A 23,031-nucleotide genomic window follows, 5' to 3' on the forward strand; every position below is an offset into this window, starting at 1 on the left:
AAAAGGTGCTACATCTTATTAATCTATCTCTGTCTCATCCAGGGGAGAGACAAGTATGATCGTCTGGCGGACTTGACAGATGTTTAATCCTTTGTTCTGACTTTGGTCACAATCTGGCCGATGTTTAAACCAGTTGCTCCTCTATGGAGTATTAGTCTTGTTCTCAGGGTTCTGCAGCAGGCTCAGTTTGAGCCTATTAAGAAATTTAAAGAAGGAACAGAGGGTGTCTTTGCCACTTTCTAATAAGCTCCCCACTAACTCAACATATAGATTCCACACAAGTTACAAAAAATGATAAGGGCGCTTGCACAGCTGATAAGGAATAAATATCACAATCTAAATAATTCCCAAACACTTCTGACCGTAAGGATAATTTCTTATTTTATATATAATAAGTATATTCAAATTTAAAAAACGTTTTATCAAACCGTAACAGTATAGCAACAACAATGTAATAGCATGGATGTAACAACAGTATATATGTGTCAGTTTAACAGCACAACTAAGTCAGTATATACAGCACAGATTATATAGCACAAATTTCCTTCTTAATCACTAGAATTTCCATATATTACAAAAGGTTTTAGGCATAAAAAGTAACAGTGAGTTTAAAGAACAATATGTTAAAAAACAGGGGAATCTCCCTTTTAGTTCGCTAGCGTTACTTAAAAATACCACCTTATAAAAACTGTTTTACCACCTTAATTCAAAAGAGCCTCATTGCTCATATATATTGGTATTTTAAATCTGTTTCAGACAATACGATATATATTGTTAGCCTAGATAAGTCTTTTATGGACTTTCTGATATCAGTTTCCAAAAAACTTTGCTGTTCAGTCCCAAATGTGTGACTATCTCAGCAGCTTTCCAAACCAGCGTTTATTATAATAGCTTTCACAAACCAGCCTTGCTGCGTGTAGAAAACAGAGCCTCTTGGCCAGCAAATGTAATACACTGACCAGTTCAACTTTACCTCTCCAGCAGCAGGATCACAGTCCTTCCTTAGAAGGAGAAGGAGCACGCAAACTTTCAAAGCGCTTTCCAATCCACAACTCTCAGCGTTTTCTGCTGTTCAGTTCAGTTAATTTGCTATCGTGATTGTATGATGCGGTCGGTCAGCTTATTTTTGGCTGTACTCTGATAGGTCCAAAAGGTGATCTCTCAGTTTAAGACTTTTTTTTCTTGATATCGTTTGTCACAGAGTTTAAAAGTATGCTCAGGTATAGTTTCAAGTGGCACCCCACAGCAATTTGATGCGTTTCGCCCAATGTATAGCCTATGCACGCTGCTGATATTAATCTTTTATCTTGGAACGTTTTGTTTCTTCTTGATATTTCTTCTGCGCAGTGTGATCCGACTTACCTTATTTTTCATGCGGATAAAGCAGTCCTTCGTACCAGACTGGGATTTCTTTCTAAGGTGGTATTGGGCTTCAATATTAATCAATTCAGAAGGAAAGTTTGTTGCACAACCTGGATGTTGTGCGTGCCCTGAAGTTCTAGTTGCAGGCAACTAGAGATTTTCGTCAATCTACTTCCTTTTTTGTTGTATTCTCTGGTAATCGGAAGGGCCTGAAGGCCACTTCCTCTACGCTTCCTTTTGGCTGAGATGTGTTATTCGTTTGGCTTATGAGACATCTGGACAACAGCCTCCTGAGAGACTCACGGTTACTTCCACTAGGGCTGTCTCCTCTTCCTGGGCCTTTAAAAATGAGGCCTCTGTGGAACAGATCTGCAAGGCTGCCACTTAGTCCTTGTTGCATACTTTTTCCAAAATCATTGTTTTTGTCTCAGCTGAGGTTTTTTTTGGGAGGAAAGTTCTTCAAGCAGTGGTGCCTTCTGTTTAGGTACGCCTGTCTTGTTCTCCCTCCCTTCCATTCTGTGTCCTCTAGCTTGGGTATTGGTTCCCACTAGTAATTGTAATGTCTTCATAGAGTTTCCATGCCATTGGAAAAAAAACAAAATTTATGCTTACCTGATGATACATTCTTTTCTTTCCTGGCATGGAGAGTCCACGACCCACCTTTGATTTAATTTTAATACGGCTTTTGGTGTATTTTTCAATCTTCAGGCACCTCTATGCCCTTGTGTCATCTTCTCTTTCCATATTCTTTCGACTGAATGACTGCGGGTTTATGGGAAGTGGGAGTGATACTTAACAGCTCTGCTGGGGTGTTCTTTGCCTTCACCTGGTGACCAGGAGTTGAATTCCCCTTAGTAATTGAATGGATTCTTGGACTCTCCATGCCAGGAAAGAAAATAATTTATCAGGTAAGCATAATTTTTTTTTTTACTAAGCATAATGAAACATGTTATATTACTATCTCAAAGTGTTTGTCACTTTTCTTTGCCTTCCCTTTTCCTTTGTTATAATTGGTCACCCCCATCCCCATGGTCCTTACCATGTAGAATTATTTATAATGCAGAGTGTCAAATTGGTGGAACAGTCTCCTGACCAGTATTTCCCTGCCTGGTATTAGAATGGGGAAGGGCACATGGAGTCACAGTTGATATTATCAATTAGGTTACTGGTGTCATCTGTAACTCATCAGGCCTAATTGTATAGCAAAGTACTGAGGTTATTTCTGCCTCCTTCGAATCTTGGGTGTCGCTATGTTGAAATATAGCTTTCACTGCATTCCAGTGTGGATTTGTTTGCACACGTGCAGCAACTTTCCTTCAGATAATTTTAGTCAAACCCATATTCCAAAATGGTGACATAATCATAAGATGGAGGTGCATAAAATGTATTTAGTGTTTAATGACCTTTTAATAATAATAATAAAAAAAATCTAAATATTTGTCTTCCAAAACTGATGGGTATGAGGCTACAGTCACACCATTCCAGTGCCCCTCAAATGTAGTTGATATATGCTCTTTTAAGTTCTCCTACGATTACATGCACCACCACAAGTGCTCTCCCACTAAACAGGCAACTTCCCGCCCTTAGAAACATTTACTAGACTCTCTTCCATCCATTCTCTCCAAACCTTATGTTTACCCACCAGGTACTCTCCTTCCCTTAAGCACACACATCATTAGTTTACACATCAGAACCAATAGATTGTCAGGGGGGACAAGTAGATTGAGAGCTAGTGTGTTGTTATCCCATGGGCAATTACAGTTTTGTAATTGACTTACCCCTGATACATGATATTGCTGGCTAGTCATGGTCTGACATTGTAGACAAAATATATTGTATGAATAAGGGAATGTTGCAACTAAACAAAATAAAGTGTTTGTCTTGCTTAAGTAGGAGATGTCTGTTAGTCACGGCTTATACTTCTGTATATTTGCTACAGCTAGACCTGTCAGTGAATTTAAAGCATCAGAAAAACAGGCAGTTGGAGATAGTGCTGTTACTGTTTATATGAATCAATACCAGTTTTCTTCTTAAATGGAATGAGTCCACAGCTGCATTCATTACTTTTGGGAACCTGGCCACCAGGAGGAGGCAAAGACACCCCAGCCAAAGGCTTAAATACTCCTCCCACTCCCCTCATCCCCCAGTCAGAATTTTTAAATTTTGTTTTTGTCTCTTATGGAGGGTAGTACTCTTCGGCATGGGACAGGAGTTTTAAGTAGTCCTGTCAGTCTCTCAGTGAGGGCTTGGATGAAAGTTAGAGTCTGGAGATGCAGGGAGAGTCTTTCTACGAAACCATCCCCACTCATATTAACAAATCCTCAAGCAATCAGCGTTGTCAAACTTCGCTCCGATGCCTGCTTTCTTCTCTCAAGTCCATGGCGTGTACAGTAATGTGAATATTTTCCCCGAGAGGCTACAACACCTTGCGGGTCTAACTATATGACATAAGGGTCTCAGTGAGTCTCTGTTAGTATCTTGGAATCGAGGGTTAATATCTCCTGAGAGGGGTTATTGAACGGGGGGTTTATAATCATGTTTATGTGATTCAACCTGCTTATATGTGATGCTTATGGGCTTGTGGTTTGAAACTTGAGGCCTTTAGAAGTGACGCGTCCTTTTGGTTGGGCACGCTTTTTTTGGACTGTACAGTTCACCTTGTGTTCGGGCGTGGTTCCGTTCTGTTTCCCATTTCTGCATTCCCGACCGTGCTATTTTCAGATTCAGTAATGGAAGATTCTGATACTGAGACTATTTTGATTTCAGATTCTTTGTCCGGGGATGAATCCTGATTGGCCTCGTTGACACATGTCAACCAGTTTTGTTCTGTATGCCATATGAGAGCGCCTGTTTCCTCGGGCTCTGGGAATCAGGGAACTGCTGAGCCATCGCCTCTGGGGGTCCCGTCCTCCAAGAGGCGAGTTCCCTACCAATTCATACTTCTACACATGCGGGTAACCCAATTTATGGTTTCTCCATGCGGGGTGGCGTGTTCCCTCCCTGAGGTTGCAGCACGTTTTCGCTTCCATATAATGTTGGCGATTGTTCGTCTGCAGAGTCCAGACGTTTATTTGAGAATGTGCTTGTGCCTATTGTCTTGGGCCTTCCGCCTTGGGGTGGGCCTCTACAGTTCCTCACGGGTGTAACTGTTCCTGAGTGTTGTGCCTTTCGTTACAGGATTGTGCTTCTTCGCGTATTGCTCAGACATGTTTTTCAGTTATTGAATGACCCTATCGTTAACAGATACGGGGATTTTCAGTCTGATAATTCGAATGGTACACTTCATTAGACATGTGGGGATGGTGTTATCTCCTGTTTGTCATTTGTTTGAGATCTGTCCCAGTTTTTGAAAGATAGGGCTCCATTGGGCTGGTCCTGCGGGTAGGCCTGTGTCTTTTGGGCGTTAACCTTCGGGTTGCCTTATATTTTATTTTGTATCCGATGGGATGTCTTTTATTTGTTGTTTCCTTCGGGAACCTTCTGGGATTGATACTCTTTGTTACTTTTTCAGAAGTCGTTTGGACATGTTAGTCTTATGTTTTATAATGTCTGTTTTTCTTTTTTCCCCTATGAGGGAGAATTTATGCATGCTGGTTAGGACCCTTGGTACAGGCTGGTACTGTCAGGTCCATTCGGTTTTGCGGCTGTTCAGACACGTGGCGCTGTTTCTGCTGGACTGGTTCGGTAGTAGCACTGAGTGCTCAGGTTATCATTGTTTGTTATGTTCAACTAAGCATTCGAGAGGACCTGCGGGTTCGTGAGGCGGCAAGGATTGTTTCAGTCCTTATAGCCTTCAGTCTTAGATGACCGGGCAGGGGAGTGTTCCACTGTGTCACTCTATCTGACATCTGATTTCATCAAAACCTAGAGTTTCCTCCTCCATGTGGGGGAGGGTTGCAGGGTTACCACAGTTTGAGTGGTTTGGCCTTCAGTTTTAGGCCTCTGGGTGGTCCTGTTAGGGCTTGATCCAACAGCTTGTATGGATAGCTGTCCAGCATGCGGAAGGTTTTGCAATTTAAACCTGTTGCAGCTCTTGGCACCTTAAGGGGGTGCGTGTAAACTGTTTTTAGTGTGTTCAGATGCAGCTTTTACTCTTGGACGTGTATGGTCTGACTGAGTTATGAGACCTTTGGGTCTTTTTTCCATTGTATCCCGGTGGGTTAGATCTCCTTTTATGGATCTGCGTTCCGGATGATGATTGATCCCTGTGGGGACTGGTTTAGCTCGGAGTTCCCCGGAGCTGGGAAGGCTTAGCGCCTTTCTCTTCCCTGTGTCCTCTGCCTGTGTGGAGGTGATGGGGAGACTAACCCTGCTAGTAGGGTTTGTGGACCTCGAGGTATCCCTTCGGTTGTCCTGAGGCTTTGAGAGGTTCCTTCATTCGACTTCTAGCCTAGCTCCTTGGAGCATTGGACTTCGGCTTGGGGTGGTTCCTTCCTTTGGTCGGGACCTTCAAGTTTTCCCCGCTATCCGGATTCTAGGGATATGCATCCATTCCCTTTGTCTGGCTTGTTGGCCAGTTGGTTATTTAGTTCCAGGGTATGGTTGCCTGAACAATTAGGTGCCCGGGCCTGTTTTTCTCCCTGAGACTTCAGCTTTTTGGGGCTTTGCTCCTTTTTCCTGCCCCAGTTTTTTGGTTATTTGGATCTCAGGGCTGGTCGGGGTGTTCCACGGTAGTGGGAACTTGGGCTATGTCCTTGCTCCATCTACCTGACCTGGTCAGGATTGGCCTGGCCAGCGGAGTATGTATTACTCTGTACAACAGAGTAACACATGTCATCTAGGGGTTAACTGTTTGGCTGGCGCCTCAAGGATTGTAGGTTTATACCCTGCTGCTGGCGTTGGATTTTCAATTTCTTGTGCGCCTTAGGGTTGCATTCCCCTGGTCAGTTTGTCAGTATACCCGTGGATTCTCTGCTCTGCATATGAATGGGTTGGCTGTGCCTCTGTTAACAATCCTGTTAGCTCAGGATGCTAAGGCATAGATCTAGCCTTCTTATGAACCTTTAAGATGGAGGTAAGATTCTTATATGAAAAGCTACTTGTAGGGGGTCCTTTTCTATTACATTTGCTTTGGGGATTTTCTTCCCAATTAGCTGGTGGCTTCGGGCCTTGAGGACATTAGTTGCCCTTCCGGCCTCTTCCCTTTTTCCTTAAGGGATAGTCTCCTTCCTATGGAGATGGAGTCCTTTCTTGGGGCTTCTCCTGGTTGGGAAGTGGAGGGTGGAATTGCTGGCTCCAAGTCAGACGGTGGGGCCTTGTTTTGATAGATCCTTAGGTCTATGGCCTTGTCTGTTTTCAGAGTCGGGTTGCACTTGTACTCTGGGGGATGGCTGTGCCATTTTTATGCTCGTTAACCTGTACCAGTTTTCGGGATTCTTTTGTTCCCCTGCATTGGATCCCAGTGGCTGGGTGTGGGTCTGCAGGTCAGGATGTCCGAGCTGTCTAAGGGTCGCAGTCTCCTCTGGATTGTTCAGTCTATCCTGATAGCTCTGTCTGCTAGGAGATGGTTTTTCCTTTCTCCTTGCTCCTTTTGACAGGAGAGGGTTTACTCTTCCTTCGGGTTCTGAGGGTATACTCTCCTTCTCGCAGGGCCTCGATGGAGGATTTGTATTCCCTTTTTTAGGGACCTGTGTAAAGGTCCGGCAGCTTAGGTTGCCTGGAGCGTGCACTCTGTCGAGGGGCTGCTTGGTGTGGTCCGTTTCTTGATGACTGTTTTTTCTTCTTTGCAAGTTCCCTCTGTGTTTTCCTGTTATGGACTCCATGTTCTCAAACTTGGGGTTTTTCGCCTGGGTCGATTACACGCTTTTCACGGTCGAATACTTTGGTATTCTATGGGCAGGTGCTGGGAGGACTTTGCCTCTTTGGTTACGTTCCATGCTTGCAGGATGTTGGGGAGACGTCTTTTCTGTCTCCGTGCCCGGTATTATGCTGGGTTTCGCTTGGTATAGGCGTGTTCTCCTTCCCTGTTTGGGTACTTTTTGGTCTCTGTGAGCTGGGCCTACTCTTGGAGGTGTTATTTTTTGTATTAAGGGACCTTTCGGTTTCCTTGGTTCTCCTTTGCCTTGTTCCCTTTCGGCTGGTTTACCCTTCATTTGTGAGGGGTGAGTGGTGGGGGACCGTCTGTTGGGCGACGGTGTCTCTTGGTGGACTGTTGGCTCAGTCGAGTCTGTTTTTCGGTTTCTAGTTTGTTCTTGACTAGCTGCGTGTCAGTGTCACTGGGGTTTTTCTTTTACAAGATATGACGAGTCCACGGATTTCATCCTTACTTGTGGGATTTAACCTCCTGCTAGCAGGAAGTGGCAAAGAGCACCACAGCAGCGCTGTATATATAGCTCCTCCCTTCCCCTCCTCCTCCAGTTATTCTCTTTGCCTGTGTTAGTGATAGGAAGAGGCAGAGTGAGGTGTTGGTTATAGATTCTTCAATCAAGTGTTTATTATTTTTTATGTAATACCATAGTGTGTTACTTTGTGTTGGGGTGTAGCCTAGACCAAAACAATCTCTTCCATATCATAAGAGAAGCATTTGGTGGCTTTCAGGCCATGGGAACTTGTGGGATATTTTTCTCACTGCGCCTCCCATTGATTGTATGCTGCCCTGTTTGTAAAGGATCTGAGGGAGAAAATGCTCAGTGCCTTTTTGTTTTCCACAGGCCAATGTGAAGGGATGAAGAGAACTTCACAAGCCGGGTGAGATGCCCTGCTGCTGGGCAGCCTTCTTAAGGTAAGTGCTAAGCTTTATTTCTGATTATAGCCCCTCTGGTAGCTCAATAAGAAAAAGAAAATGAGCTGGGAACTATGGGTCTTAATTGTGGCCCTATATATGTTTGCAGAAAGGAGCTGGCGCTTTTTTTCTTTGAAAACGTACCCCTGGGGTTAGTTTTTCTTGAGCAGCCCAGTGTTTAGAGGCAAATGGCTTAACTATGTATGGTCTTAGGTGATGTAGGGTTCCCTACCTCGATAGACATGGCATTATCTGTAACAGATTTTGTTCACCGGACCCCCTATATATATTAATCTGTGGGGGTAGGAGTTAGCCTGCTTTTGCAAAGCCGCCAGGAGTTAAGGGATTAAAGCTGTTCCTACATGAATGAGGTCCTTTTTTCCTAAGAACGACTTCTTTGCTAGTGAAGTCGACAGAGAATCTTAGTTTGATTTGGGTGAAACTAACTTTCATTTTTTAAAATATTATATGTTTAATCGTGTATTACATGTTTAACTGTAAAGGGGTGCTTAACGTTACGCCCACGATGGGCGGAGCTTCATACGCACCTTTTAGGTGCGCACAATTACTTAGGTATGTTTTCTTGGCGGTTCCGGTTGTCTACGCCCACGATGGGCGGAGCTTGGTTAACCGCCATAGGGCGCGCACTATGGATCTCTCTGTAAGAACGGCGGATGCCTCCTCAGCTGTGTTTACACAAATGATACAGCTGAGAGGCCTTTGCGCTGTCCGGAGAGCCTTGAGGGGAATGTGTCTCTTTCCTCGGCCATATTAGACAGAGAGACGTTACCGGCATATTATATATGCACAAGATTGATTAAAGTTCCAAAACTAATGGAGATTTCTCCAACATAGGTGTGTCCGGTCCACAGCGTCATCCTTACTTGTGGGATATTCTCTTCCCCAACAGGAAATGGCAAAGAGCCCAGCAAAGCTGGTCACATGATCCCTCCTAGGCTCCGCCTTCCCCAGTCATTCTCTTTGCCGTTGCACAGGCAACATCTCCACGGAGATGGCTTAGAGTTTTTTGGTGTTTAAATGTAGTTTTATTCTTCAATCAAGAGTAGAGTACGTTGCTGTTTCTATTGAATCATAGGTGACAGTACACAGCTGTTTTTTACGTTCTATTGATTATACACAAGATGCAACAGCACCATTGTTACTGTTCCCCGTGTCCCAGAGTAATCCGCTTACAGAGGGGATTCTGATAAGCTTGCATACCTTACACACGAACGGTGGGGTCTATTGAAATTAAACAAGCTAAGAGGGGGTTTTCAGTCTATTACAGATCACATTTCCTGAACTGGGGGTTGCATGCTAGCCCAAAGGTGCACGCGCAAATATTAACTTATATTCTAAAAGAGACTATTTAAAAGATACTAGGTCTCTTCTGTTCAGTGTTAGTTCCCTTTCCTTGAATTGGAACTAGTACACACCTAGCATAAAATTGCACAGTATGGTTGTTTAAGGTGCGACTGACAACAGTACAGGTAGCCCTCAGTTTACGCCGGGGTTAGGTTCCAGAAGGAATGGTTGTAAATCGAAACCGTTGTAAATTGAAACCAAGTTTATAATGTAAGTCAATGGGAAGTGAGGGAGTTAGGTTCCAGGCCCCTCTCAAAATTGTCATAAGTAACACCTAATACATTATTTTTAAAGCTTTGAAATGAAGACTTTAAATGCTAAACAGCATTATAAACCTTATAAAATACTCACACAACACAGACTATATAATTAAACTAAGTTAAATGAACAATAACATTTGCTGAACAGCATTATAAACCTAATAAAATAATCACACAACACAGACTTTACTTGCATTGTTCTTCAAACAGTTCTTTCTATGCATTAAAATCTGGACTGATTTATAGACAGGAAGATCATTTTCCTTTTAAATCTGCTCTATAGCTCAGGTCTGGTTACACTGATTAATTTCAGCTTGCTTGGCTTGCATATCTTTGCTGCAACACAAGCGGACAGCTCCACCTACTGGCTATTTTAATCAATGCAATGCTTCTCAATGCTTTTCAATAGCAGTCACATGACTGAAAAAAAAGGTTGTTATTCTGAAACGGTGTAAATTGAACCGTTGTAAACCAAGGGCTACCTGTATAGTGATACCTAAGTACACAAGAACGAGATACCTTTGTATTTAAAGAGACAGTTTGTGTGACAACTGTTTATTTCATTAAAGTGACAGTTTATTATTACACGACTGTACTGTTGGCTTGACTATGGTCATTCTAACCACTTTTCTCCTGTGGCGTCCCACATTTTATTTTGGCCCACATGCAGCGTCCTTCCCCCACTTTTTATCAATATTGTGGGTCTAGGATTTTTTTTTCTATGACCGCAGGCAGTACCCCGCGGTTCTGTTCTGATTTGATATGGAATTGTGACACGTGACATCGCTTGTTCTTCACGATGTGTGTGACCAGCATTGTTAATTTTTTACTTGTTTTTCTGCACGACAGAAATAGGAAGTTATTTAAAAAAAAAAAGATGGTGTTTTCCATTTCCCCACATGGGGTACTTTTTTGGTCTAATTTGGGAACTGGCAAACTGGGATGTTTGCATGTTCAACCCTACATGCTGCAACAGTGTCGTTTTCACCTGTCCCTCCTGTATCCTGTGCTTTTTTTATGAAGTGAAGGGCTCCGATTTTTCAGGAGATATTCCTTTCTCGGCTAAGGATGGATAGTCATTCCTGGAGTAGAATGGCTTCAGCTGGGTTATAAAGCTTGCTACTTTCTGAGGATAGTTGCTTCTTCCATGATCCGAAAGGGTCGTACTCCAAGGTGTTTAACCTCTTTCAGCTGTGTCACCGTCGCTAGAGCGCGGCAATTTGACTGCTGTACTTTTTTAGTAAGAAAGCCCTATGGTTAAATCTAGAATGTGCTTAGTCAAATCTTCCTGGAGGTCTATTTGGTTTGAGGGTAAACAACCCAAGACCACTGCTGGTCCCAACTCTACATGACGTATTGACCCCTGATCCGGGACCGGTTCTAGTAGGGGGCAGCCTGTCTTTTTCATCTGGACTTGGATGAGAGATGTTCCGGATTCCTGGGTATTAGAGAGAGTGTTCAGGGATACAATCTGGAATTCAGAAATTCTTTCCCTAGAGGAAAGTTTCTTTTTTTTTTTTTTTTTTTTATCTGTTGTCCCGATACAGAGAGAGATGTTCTTACGTTGTATTGAGACCTATCTTTCTTGGGAGTAATTTGTCCCGTTCCAATTCGGGAACAGGGACTGGTTTGTTGGTTAACCCTATTTAGATCTCATGAGTCTAAATAAGTTTCTCAGAATTCCATCCTTCCAGATGGCGACGGTTTGTACCTTTTGTGCTTTGATCCAGGAGGGTCAATTAGGATTACTGTGGATTTAAAGGATGCATCCTTGCATGTTCCTACCCACAGAGATCATCTCAAGTTTCTGAGGTTTGTCTTTCTGGACAAACATTTTCAGTTTGTGGCTCTTCCTTTCGGTCTGGCCACTGCACCCAGAATATTCACAAAGGTTCTAGGGTCTCTGCTAGCGGTTCTCTGACCGCGGGATTGCATTGGTGCCTTATCTGGACGATATTCTGTTCCAGGCGTCTTATCCATGTAAATTTTTTTGACGGAAGTCAAAAAGTTAAAGATTCTGAATACGTGCCGATATCTTCAGTCCAATTTTCTGCCATCAGTGGCTCGGTACATGGAACCTAACTGGACAGATAGCTCAGCATGCTAATGCACTGTGGCTGAGCTCTGTAGCAACCCGAAAGTTGCAGGTTTGATTCCCGGCGAGGTCCTTTCATCCCTCCAAAGTTGATAAACTGAGCAGTGCCTTGAGACCCTTACGGGTGATTAACTGCAGGTAATTGAATTGATGGTGGCGGCAATAGACATAGTTTTCATCCCAGTCCTCTTCATCTGAGCGTGATCAGACAGTGGAATGGAGATTATGCAAATTTGTCTCCTCAGATAGCTCTAGATTAGGAGACAAGTGACCTTTTTCTTTGGTGGTTGTCGCAGGATCATCTGTTCCAAGGGTTGTGCTTACGCAGACCCTCATGGGTGATAGTGACAACGGACGCCAGTCTACTAGAGGTGCAGTCTGGAATTCCCTGAAGACTCAGGGTGTGTGGACTCGGTCAGAGTTTCTACCTCCACTCAATATTCTGGAGTTGAGAGCAATATTTAATGCGCTTCAGGCTTGGCCTCAGTTGGCTTCGGCCAAGTTCAACATCTCGACTGTGGCTTATATCAACCATCAGGGAGGAACAAGGAGTTCCTTAGCGATGGCAGAAGTATCCAGGATAATTCAGTGGGCGGAGGCTCACTTTTGTTATCTGTCAGCAATCTACATCCCAGGAGTGGACAACTGGGAGGCGGATTTTCTAAGCAGACAGACTCTTCATCCGGGGGAATGGGATCTCCATCAGGAGGTTTTTGCCACCCTGATACTCAGGGGGGGCAGACCGGAGCTGGATTTTATGGTGTCTCGTCAGAACGCCAAGCTCCCGAGATACGGATCCAGATCCAGGGATCCTCAGGCCGAACTGATAGGTGCCTAGGCAGTGCCTTGGTCTTTCAACCTGGCTTAGGTGTTTCCACCATTTACTCTTCTGCACTGAGTGTTCGCTCGGATCAAACAGGAGAGGCTTTCAGTGTTTCCCGTCGCTCCTGTGTGGCCTCGCAGGACTTGGTATGTCGATCTGGTGGACATGTCCTCTCTATCACCGTGGAGGCTTCCATTGAGGCAGGACCTTCTAATTCAGGGTCCCTTCTTTTTCCAAATCTGTTTTCTCTACAGCTGACTGCTTGGAGATTGAACGCTTATTTTCTAAGTGAGGGTTTTCTGATGCTATCATTGATACCTTGTTTCAGGCACGTAAGCCTGTTACTAGAAAGATTTACCATAAATATCTTATTGGTGTGAATCCAAGGGTTACTCCTAGAGTAAGGTTTGGAATCATAAGATTTTATCTTTTCTCCAAGAAGGTTTGGAGAAAGGGCTGTCAGCAAGTTCTTTAAAGGGACAGATTTCTGCTTTGTCTATTTTGCTACACAAGCATCTGGCAGATGTTCCAGATATTCAATTTTTTTATCAGGCTCTAACTAGAATCAGGCCTGTGTTTAGACCGATGGCTCCTCCTTGGAGTTTGAGTTTAGTTCTTAATGTTCTTCAAGGTGTTCCGTTTGAACCCATGCCTTCCATAGATATTAAGTTATTATCTTGGAAAGTTTTGTTTTTGGTTGCAATTTCTTCTGCTCGTAGAGTTTCTGAGCTTTCAGCGTTACAATGTGACTCGCCTTATCTTTTCTTCCATTCTGATAAGGTGGTTTTACGTACCAAACCTGGTTTCCTTCCTAAGGTTGTTTTTAATAAGAGTATTAATCAGGAAATTGTTGTTCCTTTATTATGTCCTAATCCTTCTTCTAAAAAGGAGCGTCTGTTGCATAACTTGGACGTGGTCCGTGCCCTGAAGTTTTACTTGCAGGCGACTAAAGAATTCCGTCAATCATCTTCATTATTTGTTTTTTTTTTTCTGGAAAGCGTAGGGGCCAGAAAGCTACGGCTACCTCTCTTTCTTCTTGGCTGAAGAGTATCATCCGTCTGGCATATGAGACTGCTGGACAGCAGCCTCCTGAAATTACGGCTCATTCCACTAGGGCTGTGGCTTCCTCATGGGCATTTAAAAACTATGCTTCTGTTGAACAGATTTGCAAGGCTGCAACTTGGTCGTCTCTTCACATTTTTTCCAAATTTTACAAATTTGATACTTTTGCTTCTTCTGAAGCTGTTTTTGGGAGAAAGGTTCTTCAAGCAGTGGTGCCTTCCGTTTAGGTTCCTGTCTTGTCCCTCCCTTTCATCCGTGTCCTGTAGCTTTGGTATTGTATCCCACAAGTAAGGATGAAATCCGTGGACTCGTCATATCTTGTAAAAGAAAAGGAAATTTTATGCTTACCTGATAAATTTATTTCTTTTACGATATGACGAGTCCACGGCCCATCCTGTCATTTCTAAGACAGGTATTTATTTTTTGTTAAACTTCAGTCACCTCTGCACCTTTTGGCTTTTCTTTTCTCTTCCTAACTTCGGTCGAATGACTGGAGGGGGAGGGGAAGAGATTGTTTTGGTCTAGGCTACACCCCAGCACAAAGTAACACACTATGGTATTACATAAAAAATAATAAACACTTGATTGAAGAATCTATAACTAACACCTCACTCTGCCTCGTCCTATCACTAACACAGGCAAAGAGAAGGACTGGAGGGGGAGGGGAAGGGAGGAGCTATATATACAGCTCTGCTGTGGTGCTCTTTGCCACTTCCTGCTAGCAGGAGGTTAAATCCCACAAGTAAGGATGAAATCCGTGGACTCGTCATATCGTAAAAGAAATACATTTATCAGGTAAGCATAAATTTCCTTTTTCCTTTAAAAATTTTCTCGGCTTCGGACGAAGCAGGATTTTTATTGGGTAGAGGTTCAGGCCTGGTGCCCTCAGTATGGGCCGCCTATTGTATCCTCCCGTCTTGGCATTCAGTGTCCTCTTTAACTTGGGTATTGTTTTCCCAAAAGTAATGAATGCAGCTGTGGACTCTTTCCATTTAAGAAGACAAACATAAATTATGCTTACCTAATAATTTCCTTTTCTTCTGATGGAAAGAGTCCACAGCTCCCCACCCACTATTTTATGTGGGGCATCCTTATAGTCTTCTGGCACCTTTTCACCCTGATATTTCTTCTACTGTTCCTTGTTCCTTGGCAGAATGACTGGGGGATGAGGGGAGTGGGAGGAGTATTTAAGCCTTTGGCTGGGGTGTCTTTACCTCCTCCTGGTGGCCAGGTTCTTATTTCCCAAAAGTAATGAATGCAGCTGTGGGCTCTTTCCATCAGAAGAAAAGTAAATTATCAGGTAAGCATAATTTATGTTTTTTCATTGGCTGTACTGCCTGACTTGCAGGACTTGAAAAAACACACATATTGTGCTGGGCAGCTAGTGCATCAGGTAAATAAGCTTACATGGGGGGTCCAAATCTGTAATTGTTGATTGCAGAAATTCTGCACATTCAGAAAAATCAATTTTACGCTCCCACATCTGAATGTGGTTTTGGAAATGTCTGCACTACTTCTGTGATGAATTTATATGTTGATTTAGTTTAATATTGTCTAATTTTTTCCAGGGACGTGAATCTGGAACACTTCAAAGATATACTTTACCAGGAGTTGGCCTAGTAAACAGTTACATGCTTAGCTGTCGTGCATACCAAATGACTTTAAATTGCAACTCCACGTATGTACATGTTTTAATTTGTGTGTAAAAAAAGAATAATTAAAATTTCTAAATAAATTTGTATATAAATTGTAAAATCTTTCTTTTTCACCTCACTTTTTTTCTGTGGCCACCTCTGACCAGTCGCTTGGCTATTATAGACATTTCTGGGGTTCTGACTTTCTTTGACTTGGAAGCTCGATACACAGATGACACGGGACAGCCCTTGATTGGAGAGCACCTTAAGTTTGAGCGTAAAGATGTCTGGGACATGAAATGGGCCAATGATAATCCAGATCTCTTTGCCATGATGGAGAAAACCAGAATGTATGTTTTTAGAAACTTGGATCCTGAGGTAAGGCTTTTCCTTTTTTCAGTTTTTTCTATTTAACATTTCATGATTTATTTTTAATTTTTTTTTCCTTGTGATTTTTTCAGGAGCCTATCCAAACTTCAGGATATATTTGCAATTTTGAAGATCTGGAAATTAAATCTGTTCTTCTCGATGAAATATTAAAGGTATGTATTTCATGTCAGATGTGAGCAGATTTTCTAAAGGTTGTTTATTTCACTTTAGGAACACAGGATTTTAGTGAGCCACCAGTTTGTACTATATTATTGCCTAAGCAAAACCCTTTCCTCCTTTGCAGGATCCTGAACATCCTAATAAAGATTACATCATTAATTTTGAAATTCGTTCACTGAGAGATAGCAGAATGTTGATTGAGAAAGTTGGAATTCAAGATGTTTCTCAGTTCATAGAAGATAACCCCCATCCAAGACTTTGGTAAATCAATGTCATTTTCTGCGTCTGCAATGCTATATTTTCTTTTTTTCCTCGTTTGCTTGATTTGTCGGCTGTAGATTGGAATATTGTTTAATATATGTTACTCTATATATATATATATATATATTTTTTTATAGTTTCTTTTGCAAGATGTACCGAGTCCACGGATTCATCCTTGTGGGATATTATCCTTCCTAACAGGAAGTGGCAAAGAGAGCACCACAGCAGAGCTGTCTATATAGCTCCCCCCTTAACTCCACCCCCCAGTCATTCTCTTTGCCGGCTCTAAGCAGGAAGGGTAAAGTGAAAGAGGTGTTAAACTGCGAATCCAAAGCCTACTTATGGAGTAAGATCAGGATTCCTAGCATTTTATCCTTTCTTCAAGAAGGATTGGAGAAAGGATTGTCAGCTAGTTCCTTAAAAGGACAAATATCTGCTTTGTCTATTCTATTGCACAAGCGTCTGGCAGATGTCCCAGATGTTCGGGCTTTTTGTCAGGCTTTAGTTAGAATCAAGCCTGTGTTTAAACCTGTTGCTCCGCCATGGAGTCTAAATGCAGTTCTTTATGTTCTTCAGGGGGTTCCGTTTCAACCCATGCATTCCATAGATATTAAGCTTCTATCTTGGAAAGTTCTGTTTCTAGTTGCTATCTCTTCAGCTCGAAGGGTTTCCGAATTATCTGCATTACAATGTGACTCGCCTTATCTTGTTTTCCATGCTGATAAGGTAGTTCTGCGTACCAAACCTGGGTTCCTCCCTAAGGTTGTTACTAGCAGGAATATCAATCAGGAGATTGTTGTTCCTTCTCTGTGTCCTCATCCTTCTTCTAAGAAGGAACGTTTATTGCACAACTTGGACGTGGTTCGTGCTTTGAAGTTCTATTTGCAGGCAACCAAAGATTTTCGTCAACCATCTTCTTTGTTTGTTGTCCATTCTGGAAAAAGTTGGGGTCAAAAGGCTACGGCTACCTCTTTCCTTTTGGCTGAAAAGCATCATCCGTTTGGCTTATGAGACTGCTGGGCAGCAGCCTCCTGAAAGAATTACTGCTCACTCTACTAGAGCGGTGGCTTCCACATGGGCTTTTAAAAATGATGCTTCTGTTGAACAGATTTGTAAGGCTGCGACTTGGTCTTCGCTTCATACCTTTTCCAAATTTTACAAATTTGATACTTTTGCTTCTTCGGAGGCTATTTTTGGGAGAAAGGTTTTGCAAGCAGTGGTGACTTCCGTTTAGGCTCCTGTCTTGTCCCTCCCTTCATCCTTGTCCTAAAGCTTTGGTATTGGTATCCCACAAGTAAGGATGAATCCGTGGACTCTGTACATTTTGCAAAAGAAAACAAAATTTATGCTCACCTGATAAATTTCTTTCTTTTGCGATGTACCGAGTCCACGGCACGCCCTGTCTATTCAAGACAGATAGTATTTTTTATTGAAAACTTCAGTCACCTCTACACCTTATAGTTTCTCCTTTTTCTTCCTTGGCCTTCGGTCGAATGCCTGGGGGGTGGAGTTAAGGGGGGAGCTATATAAACAGCTCTGCTGTGGTGCTCTATTTGCTACTTCCTCTTAGGAAGGATAATATCCCACAAGTAAGAATGAATCCGTGGACTCGGTACATCGCAAAAGAAAGAAATTTATCAGGTAAGCATAAATTTAGTTTTATTGGAATTTAATAATTTTATCTTGTGTAAAGATATATAGAACACATGAAATGTGGTTGTTTTTTTGCAATGAGTGAAACTTGAACCCATAAAGTTTATTTGATCAGGAAGGTGCTTTTTGGATACTTTATAATCTTTGCAATTTACCATTTTATATTACAAAATATTGAGAAACTGAGTATTGGTCCATCGTAGATATAGGTGATGTGTTAACAAACAACCAATCTCAGCAAATTATCTTCAGAAAACATTTGTTTATGGTTAAACCACGCACAAAAACAATAAAGAAAATATACACTTTATACAAATGAAATATCAAAGGGATATGAAACACAAACATTTTCTTTTGTGATTCGGAAAGAGAATACAATTTTAAAAATGTTTCCAATTTACTTATATTATCAAATTTGCTTTGTTCCCATGGTATTCTTTGTTGAAGAGATACCTAGGTAGGTATCTGGAGCACTACATATCAGGAAATATAGCTTCCATCTAGAGCGCTCTGAAATGGATAACATTCTTGCTAAACTGTTGCTATATAACATTCCAGACACGTGCACACTCCTGAGTTCACCTCCCTGCGTTTGAACAAAAGATATCATGTGTGCCATATAGATAACATTGTGCTCATGCCTGTGGAGTTACCTAGCAGTCAGCACTGATTGGCTAGAATGCAAGTCTGTCAAAAGAACTGAAATAAGGGGGCAGTCTGCAGAGGCTTAGATACAAGGTAATCACAGACGTAAAAAGTGTATTAATATAACAGTGCTGGCTATGCAAAACTGGGGAATGGGTAATAAAGGGATTAGCTATCTTTTAAAACAATAACAATTCTGGTGTAGACTGTCCCTTTAATGATTTGTATTGAAATAGTCTGGGCTTACTGACAACCGATTTAAACTGTTCGTGTTATTTCCAGCAGCACTTTGTGGAATGTGGATTATATTTTTTTGCTTGCAGACTGTATAAAGAAAGTTATGTGAAGCAGTGCATATGAAACCAGAAGGCATGTGGTATTGCATGTTTATTGAAAATAAATACAGGAACAGTGCTCTTACTTGTATAGACATTTTAAGCCCAGGTGTAATAAGGATATAAAATTGTCACAGCCAATAGTTCAACAGTGTTAATATTCAACGTGTGCAAAAGATGGCTGGTTAACTGGTAGCTTTCTTTTTTACATCTAGTGAAAGGAAACATATTTATAGTCAATATGGAAAGTGCATTTATTTTACTCTGGCTTATTTGCATTACATGCTGAAGGACTAAAACAATTCAGCACCTATTGTCTTCTGTTACTTTTATATCTTTGGTTTGTTTATTATGGATTGACAATATTTAAATGGACATAAAAGCAGAAAAAAAGAAATGTTATAATATGTTCAAGCATTTTATTGTTGTACTATTTGTTGCCAATAACTATCACCTAGATTGCGAGTTTTGCGTTAACAGGGGTGCGGTGCTAACGAGCAGTTTTCCCTCACCGCTCACCTACAGACAACGCTGGTATTACGGGTTTTTAGAAACCCGCCGTTAGCCGCAGAAAAGTGAGCGGAGAGCAAAATTTTGCTCCACATCTCACCTCAATACCAGCGCTGCTTACGGTAGCAGTGAGCTGACAAAACGTGCTCGTGCACGATTTCCCCATAGGAATCAATGGGAGAGAGCCGGCTGAAAAAAACCCTGCAAACACCTGCAAAAAAGCAGCGTAAAGCTCCTAACGCAGCCCCATTGATTCCTATGGGGAAATACTTTTCTTTCATGTAATTAGCAAGAGTCCATGAGCTAGTGACGTATGGGATATACATTCCTACCAGGAGGGGCAAAGTTTCCCAAACCTTAAAATGCCTATAAATACACCCCTCACCACACCCACAATTCAGTTTTACAAACTTTGCCTCCGATGGAGGTGGTGAAGTAAGTTTGTGCTAGATTCTACGTTGATATGCGCTCCGCAGCAAGTTGGAGCCCGGTTTTCCTCTCAGCGTGCAGTGAATGTCAGAGGGATGTGAGGAGAGTATTGCCTATTTGAATGCAGTGATCTCCTTCTACGGGGTCTATTTCATAGGTTCTCTGTTATCGGTCGTAGAGATTCATCTCTTACCTCCCTTTTCAGATCGACGATATACTCTTATATATACCATTACCTCTGCTGATTCTCATTTCAGTACTGGTTTGGCTTTCTACAAACATGTAGATGAGTGTCCTGGGGTAAGTAAATCTTTTTTTCTGTGACACTCTAAGCTATGGTTGGGCACTTTGTTTATAAAGTTCTAAATATATGTATTCAAATATTTATTTGCCTTGACTCAGAATGTTCAACTTTCCTTATTTTTCAGACAATCAGTTTCATATTTGGGATAATGCATTTGAATTAATCATTTTTTCTTACCTTTCAAAAATTTGACTCTTTTTTCCCTGTGGGCTGTTAGGCTCGCGGGGGCTGAAAATGCTTCATTTTATTGCGTCATTCTTGGCGCGGATTTTTTTGGCGCAAAAATTCTTTTCCGTTTCCGGCGTCATACGTGTCGCCGGAAGTTGCGTCATTTTTTTGACGTTATTTTGCGCCAAAAATGTCGGCGTTCCGGATGTGGCGTCATTTTTGGCGCCAAAAGCATTTAGGCGCCAAATAATGTGGGCGTCTTGTTTGGCGCTAAAAAAATATGGGCGTCGCTTTTGTCTCCACATTATTTAAGTCTCATTATTTATTGCTTCTGGTTGCTAGAAGCTTGTTCACTGGCATTTTTTTCCCATTCCTGAAACTGTCATTTAAGGATTTTGTTCAATTTTGCTTTATATGTTGTTTTTTTCTATTACATATTGCAAGATGTTCCACGTTGCAACTGAGTCAGAAGATACTTTAGGAAAATCACTGCCGGGGCTGGAGCTACCAAGCTAAGTGTATCTGCTATAAATTTTTGGTATCTGTTTCTCCAGCTGTTGTTTGTATTGCATGTCATGACAAACTTATTAATGCAGATAAAATTTCCTTTAGTACTGTTATATTACCTGTTGCTGTTCCGTCAACATCTAAATTTCAGAGTGTTCCTGATAAACATAAGAGATTTTATTTTTTAAATCCATTTAGAAGGCTATGTCTGTTATTTCTCCTTCTAGTTTACATAAAAGTCCTTTAAAACTTCTCTTTTTTTCAGATGAATTTTTAAATGAACATCATCATTCTGATACTGATAATGGTTCTTCTGGTTCAGAGGTTTCTGTCTCAGAGGTTGATGCTGATAAATCTTTGTATTTGTTCAAGATGGAATTTATTCGTTCTTTATTTTAAAGAAGTATTAATTGCTTTAGATATAGAGGATTCTGGTCCTCTTGATACTGAATCCAAACGTTTAAATAGGGTTTTTAAATCTCCTGTAGTTATTCCAGAAGTGTTTAATCTCCCTGATGTTTTTTCTGAAGTAATTTCCAGGGAATGGAATAATTTGGGTAATTCTTTTACTCCTTCTAAACGTTTAAGCAATTATATCCTGTGCCATCTGACAGATTAGAGTTTTTTGGGACAAAATCCCTAAGGTTTGGGGCTGTCTCTATTCCTGCTAAAATGTACTACTATTTCTACGGCAGATAGTACTAAATTTAAGGATCCTTTAGATAAGAAAATTGAATCCTTTCTAAGAAAAGTTTACTTATGTTCAGGTAATCTTCTTAGACCTGCTATATTTTTACCGGATGTTGCTGCAGTTTCAACTTTTTGGTTAGAAGTTTTAGCACAACAAGTAACAGATCATAATTTTATAGCATTATTATTATTCTATAACATGCTAATAATTTTATTGGTGATACCATCTTTTGATATCATTAGTGTTGATGTCAGGTATATGTCTCTAGCTATTTTAGCTAGAAAAGCTTTATGGATTAAACTTGGAATGCTGATATGTCTTCTAAGTCAACTTTGTTTTCCCTTTCTGTCCAGGGTAATAATCATTTTTTCGTTCTTTTTTTCATAATAAGGAACAAAAGCCTGATCCTTCATCCTCAGGAGCGGTATCAGTTTGGAAACTTTTTTCCAGTTTGGAATATATCCAAGCCTTATAGAAACCTATAGTCAGCTCCTAAGTACCCATGAAGGTGCGGCCCTTTTTTCCAGTTCAGCTGGTATGGGGCAGATTACGTTTTCTTCAAAGAAATTTGGATCAATTCCGTTCTCAATCTCTGGTTTCAGAAAGGTACAGAATTGGCTTCAAGTTAAGGCCTCCTGCTAAGAGATTTTTTTCTTTCCCGTGTCCCAGTTAACACAGCAAGGCTCAGCATTTCTGAAATGTGTTTCAGATCTAGAGTTGGCTGGAGTAATTATGCCAGTTCCAGTTCTGGAACAGGGACTAGGGTTTTATTTTATCTCTTCATTGTACCAAAGAAGGTCAATTCCTTCAGACCAGTTCCGGATCTATCAATATTGAATCGTTATGTAAGGATACCAACATTCAAGATGGTTACTGTAGGACTATTCTGCCTTTTATTTAGTAAGGGCATTATATGTCTACAATAGATTTACAGGATGTGTATCTGCATATTCCGATTCATCCAGATCATTTTTAGTGTCTGAGATTCTCTTTTTAGACAAGCATTACCAGTTTTGTGGCTCTACCGTTTGGCCTAGCCTCAGTTCCAAGAATTTTTTTCAAAGATTCTCGGTGCCCTTCTTTCTGTATTCAGAGAACGGGGTTTTGGTATTTCCTTATTTGGACGATTATCTTGGTATTTGCTCAGTCTTCTCATTCGAAGAATCTCATGCGAATCGATTTGTGTTGTTTCTTCAAGATCATGGTTGGAGGATCAATTTACCAAAAAGTTCATTGATTCCTCAGTCAAGGGTAACCTTTCTGGGTTTCCAGATAGATTCAGTGTCCATGACTCTGTCTTTAACAGACAAAAGACGTCTAAAATTGATTTCAGCTTGTCGAAACCTTCAGTCACAATCATTCCCTTCGGTAACCTTATGCATGGAAATTCTAGGTCTTATGACTGCTGCATCGGACGCGATCCCCTTTGCTCGTTTTCACATGCGACCTCTTCAGCTCTGTTTGCTGAATCAATGGTGCAAGGATTACACAAAGATATCTCAATTTATATCTTTAAAAACCGATTGTTCGACACTCTCTAACGTGGTGGACAGATCACCATTGTTTAATTTAGGGGGCTTCTTTTTGTGCTTCCGACCTGGACTGTAATTTCAACAGATACAAGTCTCACAGGTTGGGGAGCTGTGTGGGGATCTCT

The 23,031-nt window shown here is 41.4% G+C and overlaps 1 protein-coding gene across 1 annotated transcript in view; it reads left to right on the plus strand.

Annotated features, from left to right (window-relative positions):
• WDR35 (WD repeat domain 35) overlaps positions 1-23,031 on the plus strand; it is a 291,517-nt gene that overhangs the window by 137,776 nt on the left and 130,710 nt on the right. Inside the window, 4 exon segments of the mRNA XM_053709650.1 lie at positions 15,257-15,366; positions 15,490-15,700; positions 15,784-15,864; positions 15,996-16,132. Coding sequence (XP_053565625.1) covers positions 15,257-15,366; positions 15,490-15,700; positions 15,784-15,864; positions 15,996-16,132 — 539 coding nt within the window.

This window comes from Bombina bombina, chromosome 4 (genome assembly GCF_027579735.1).
Source record: "Bombina bombina isolate aBomBom1 chromosome 4, aBomBom1.pri, whole genome shotgun sequence".
Taxonomy (NCBI): Eukaryota; Metazoa; Chordata; class Amphibia; order Anura; family Bombinatoridae; genus Bombina; species Bombina bombina.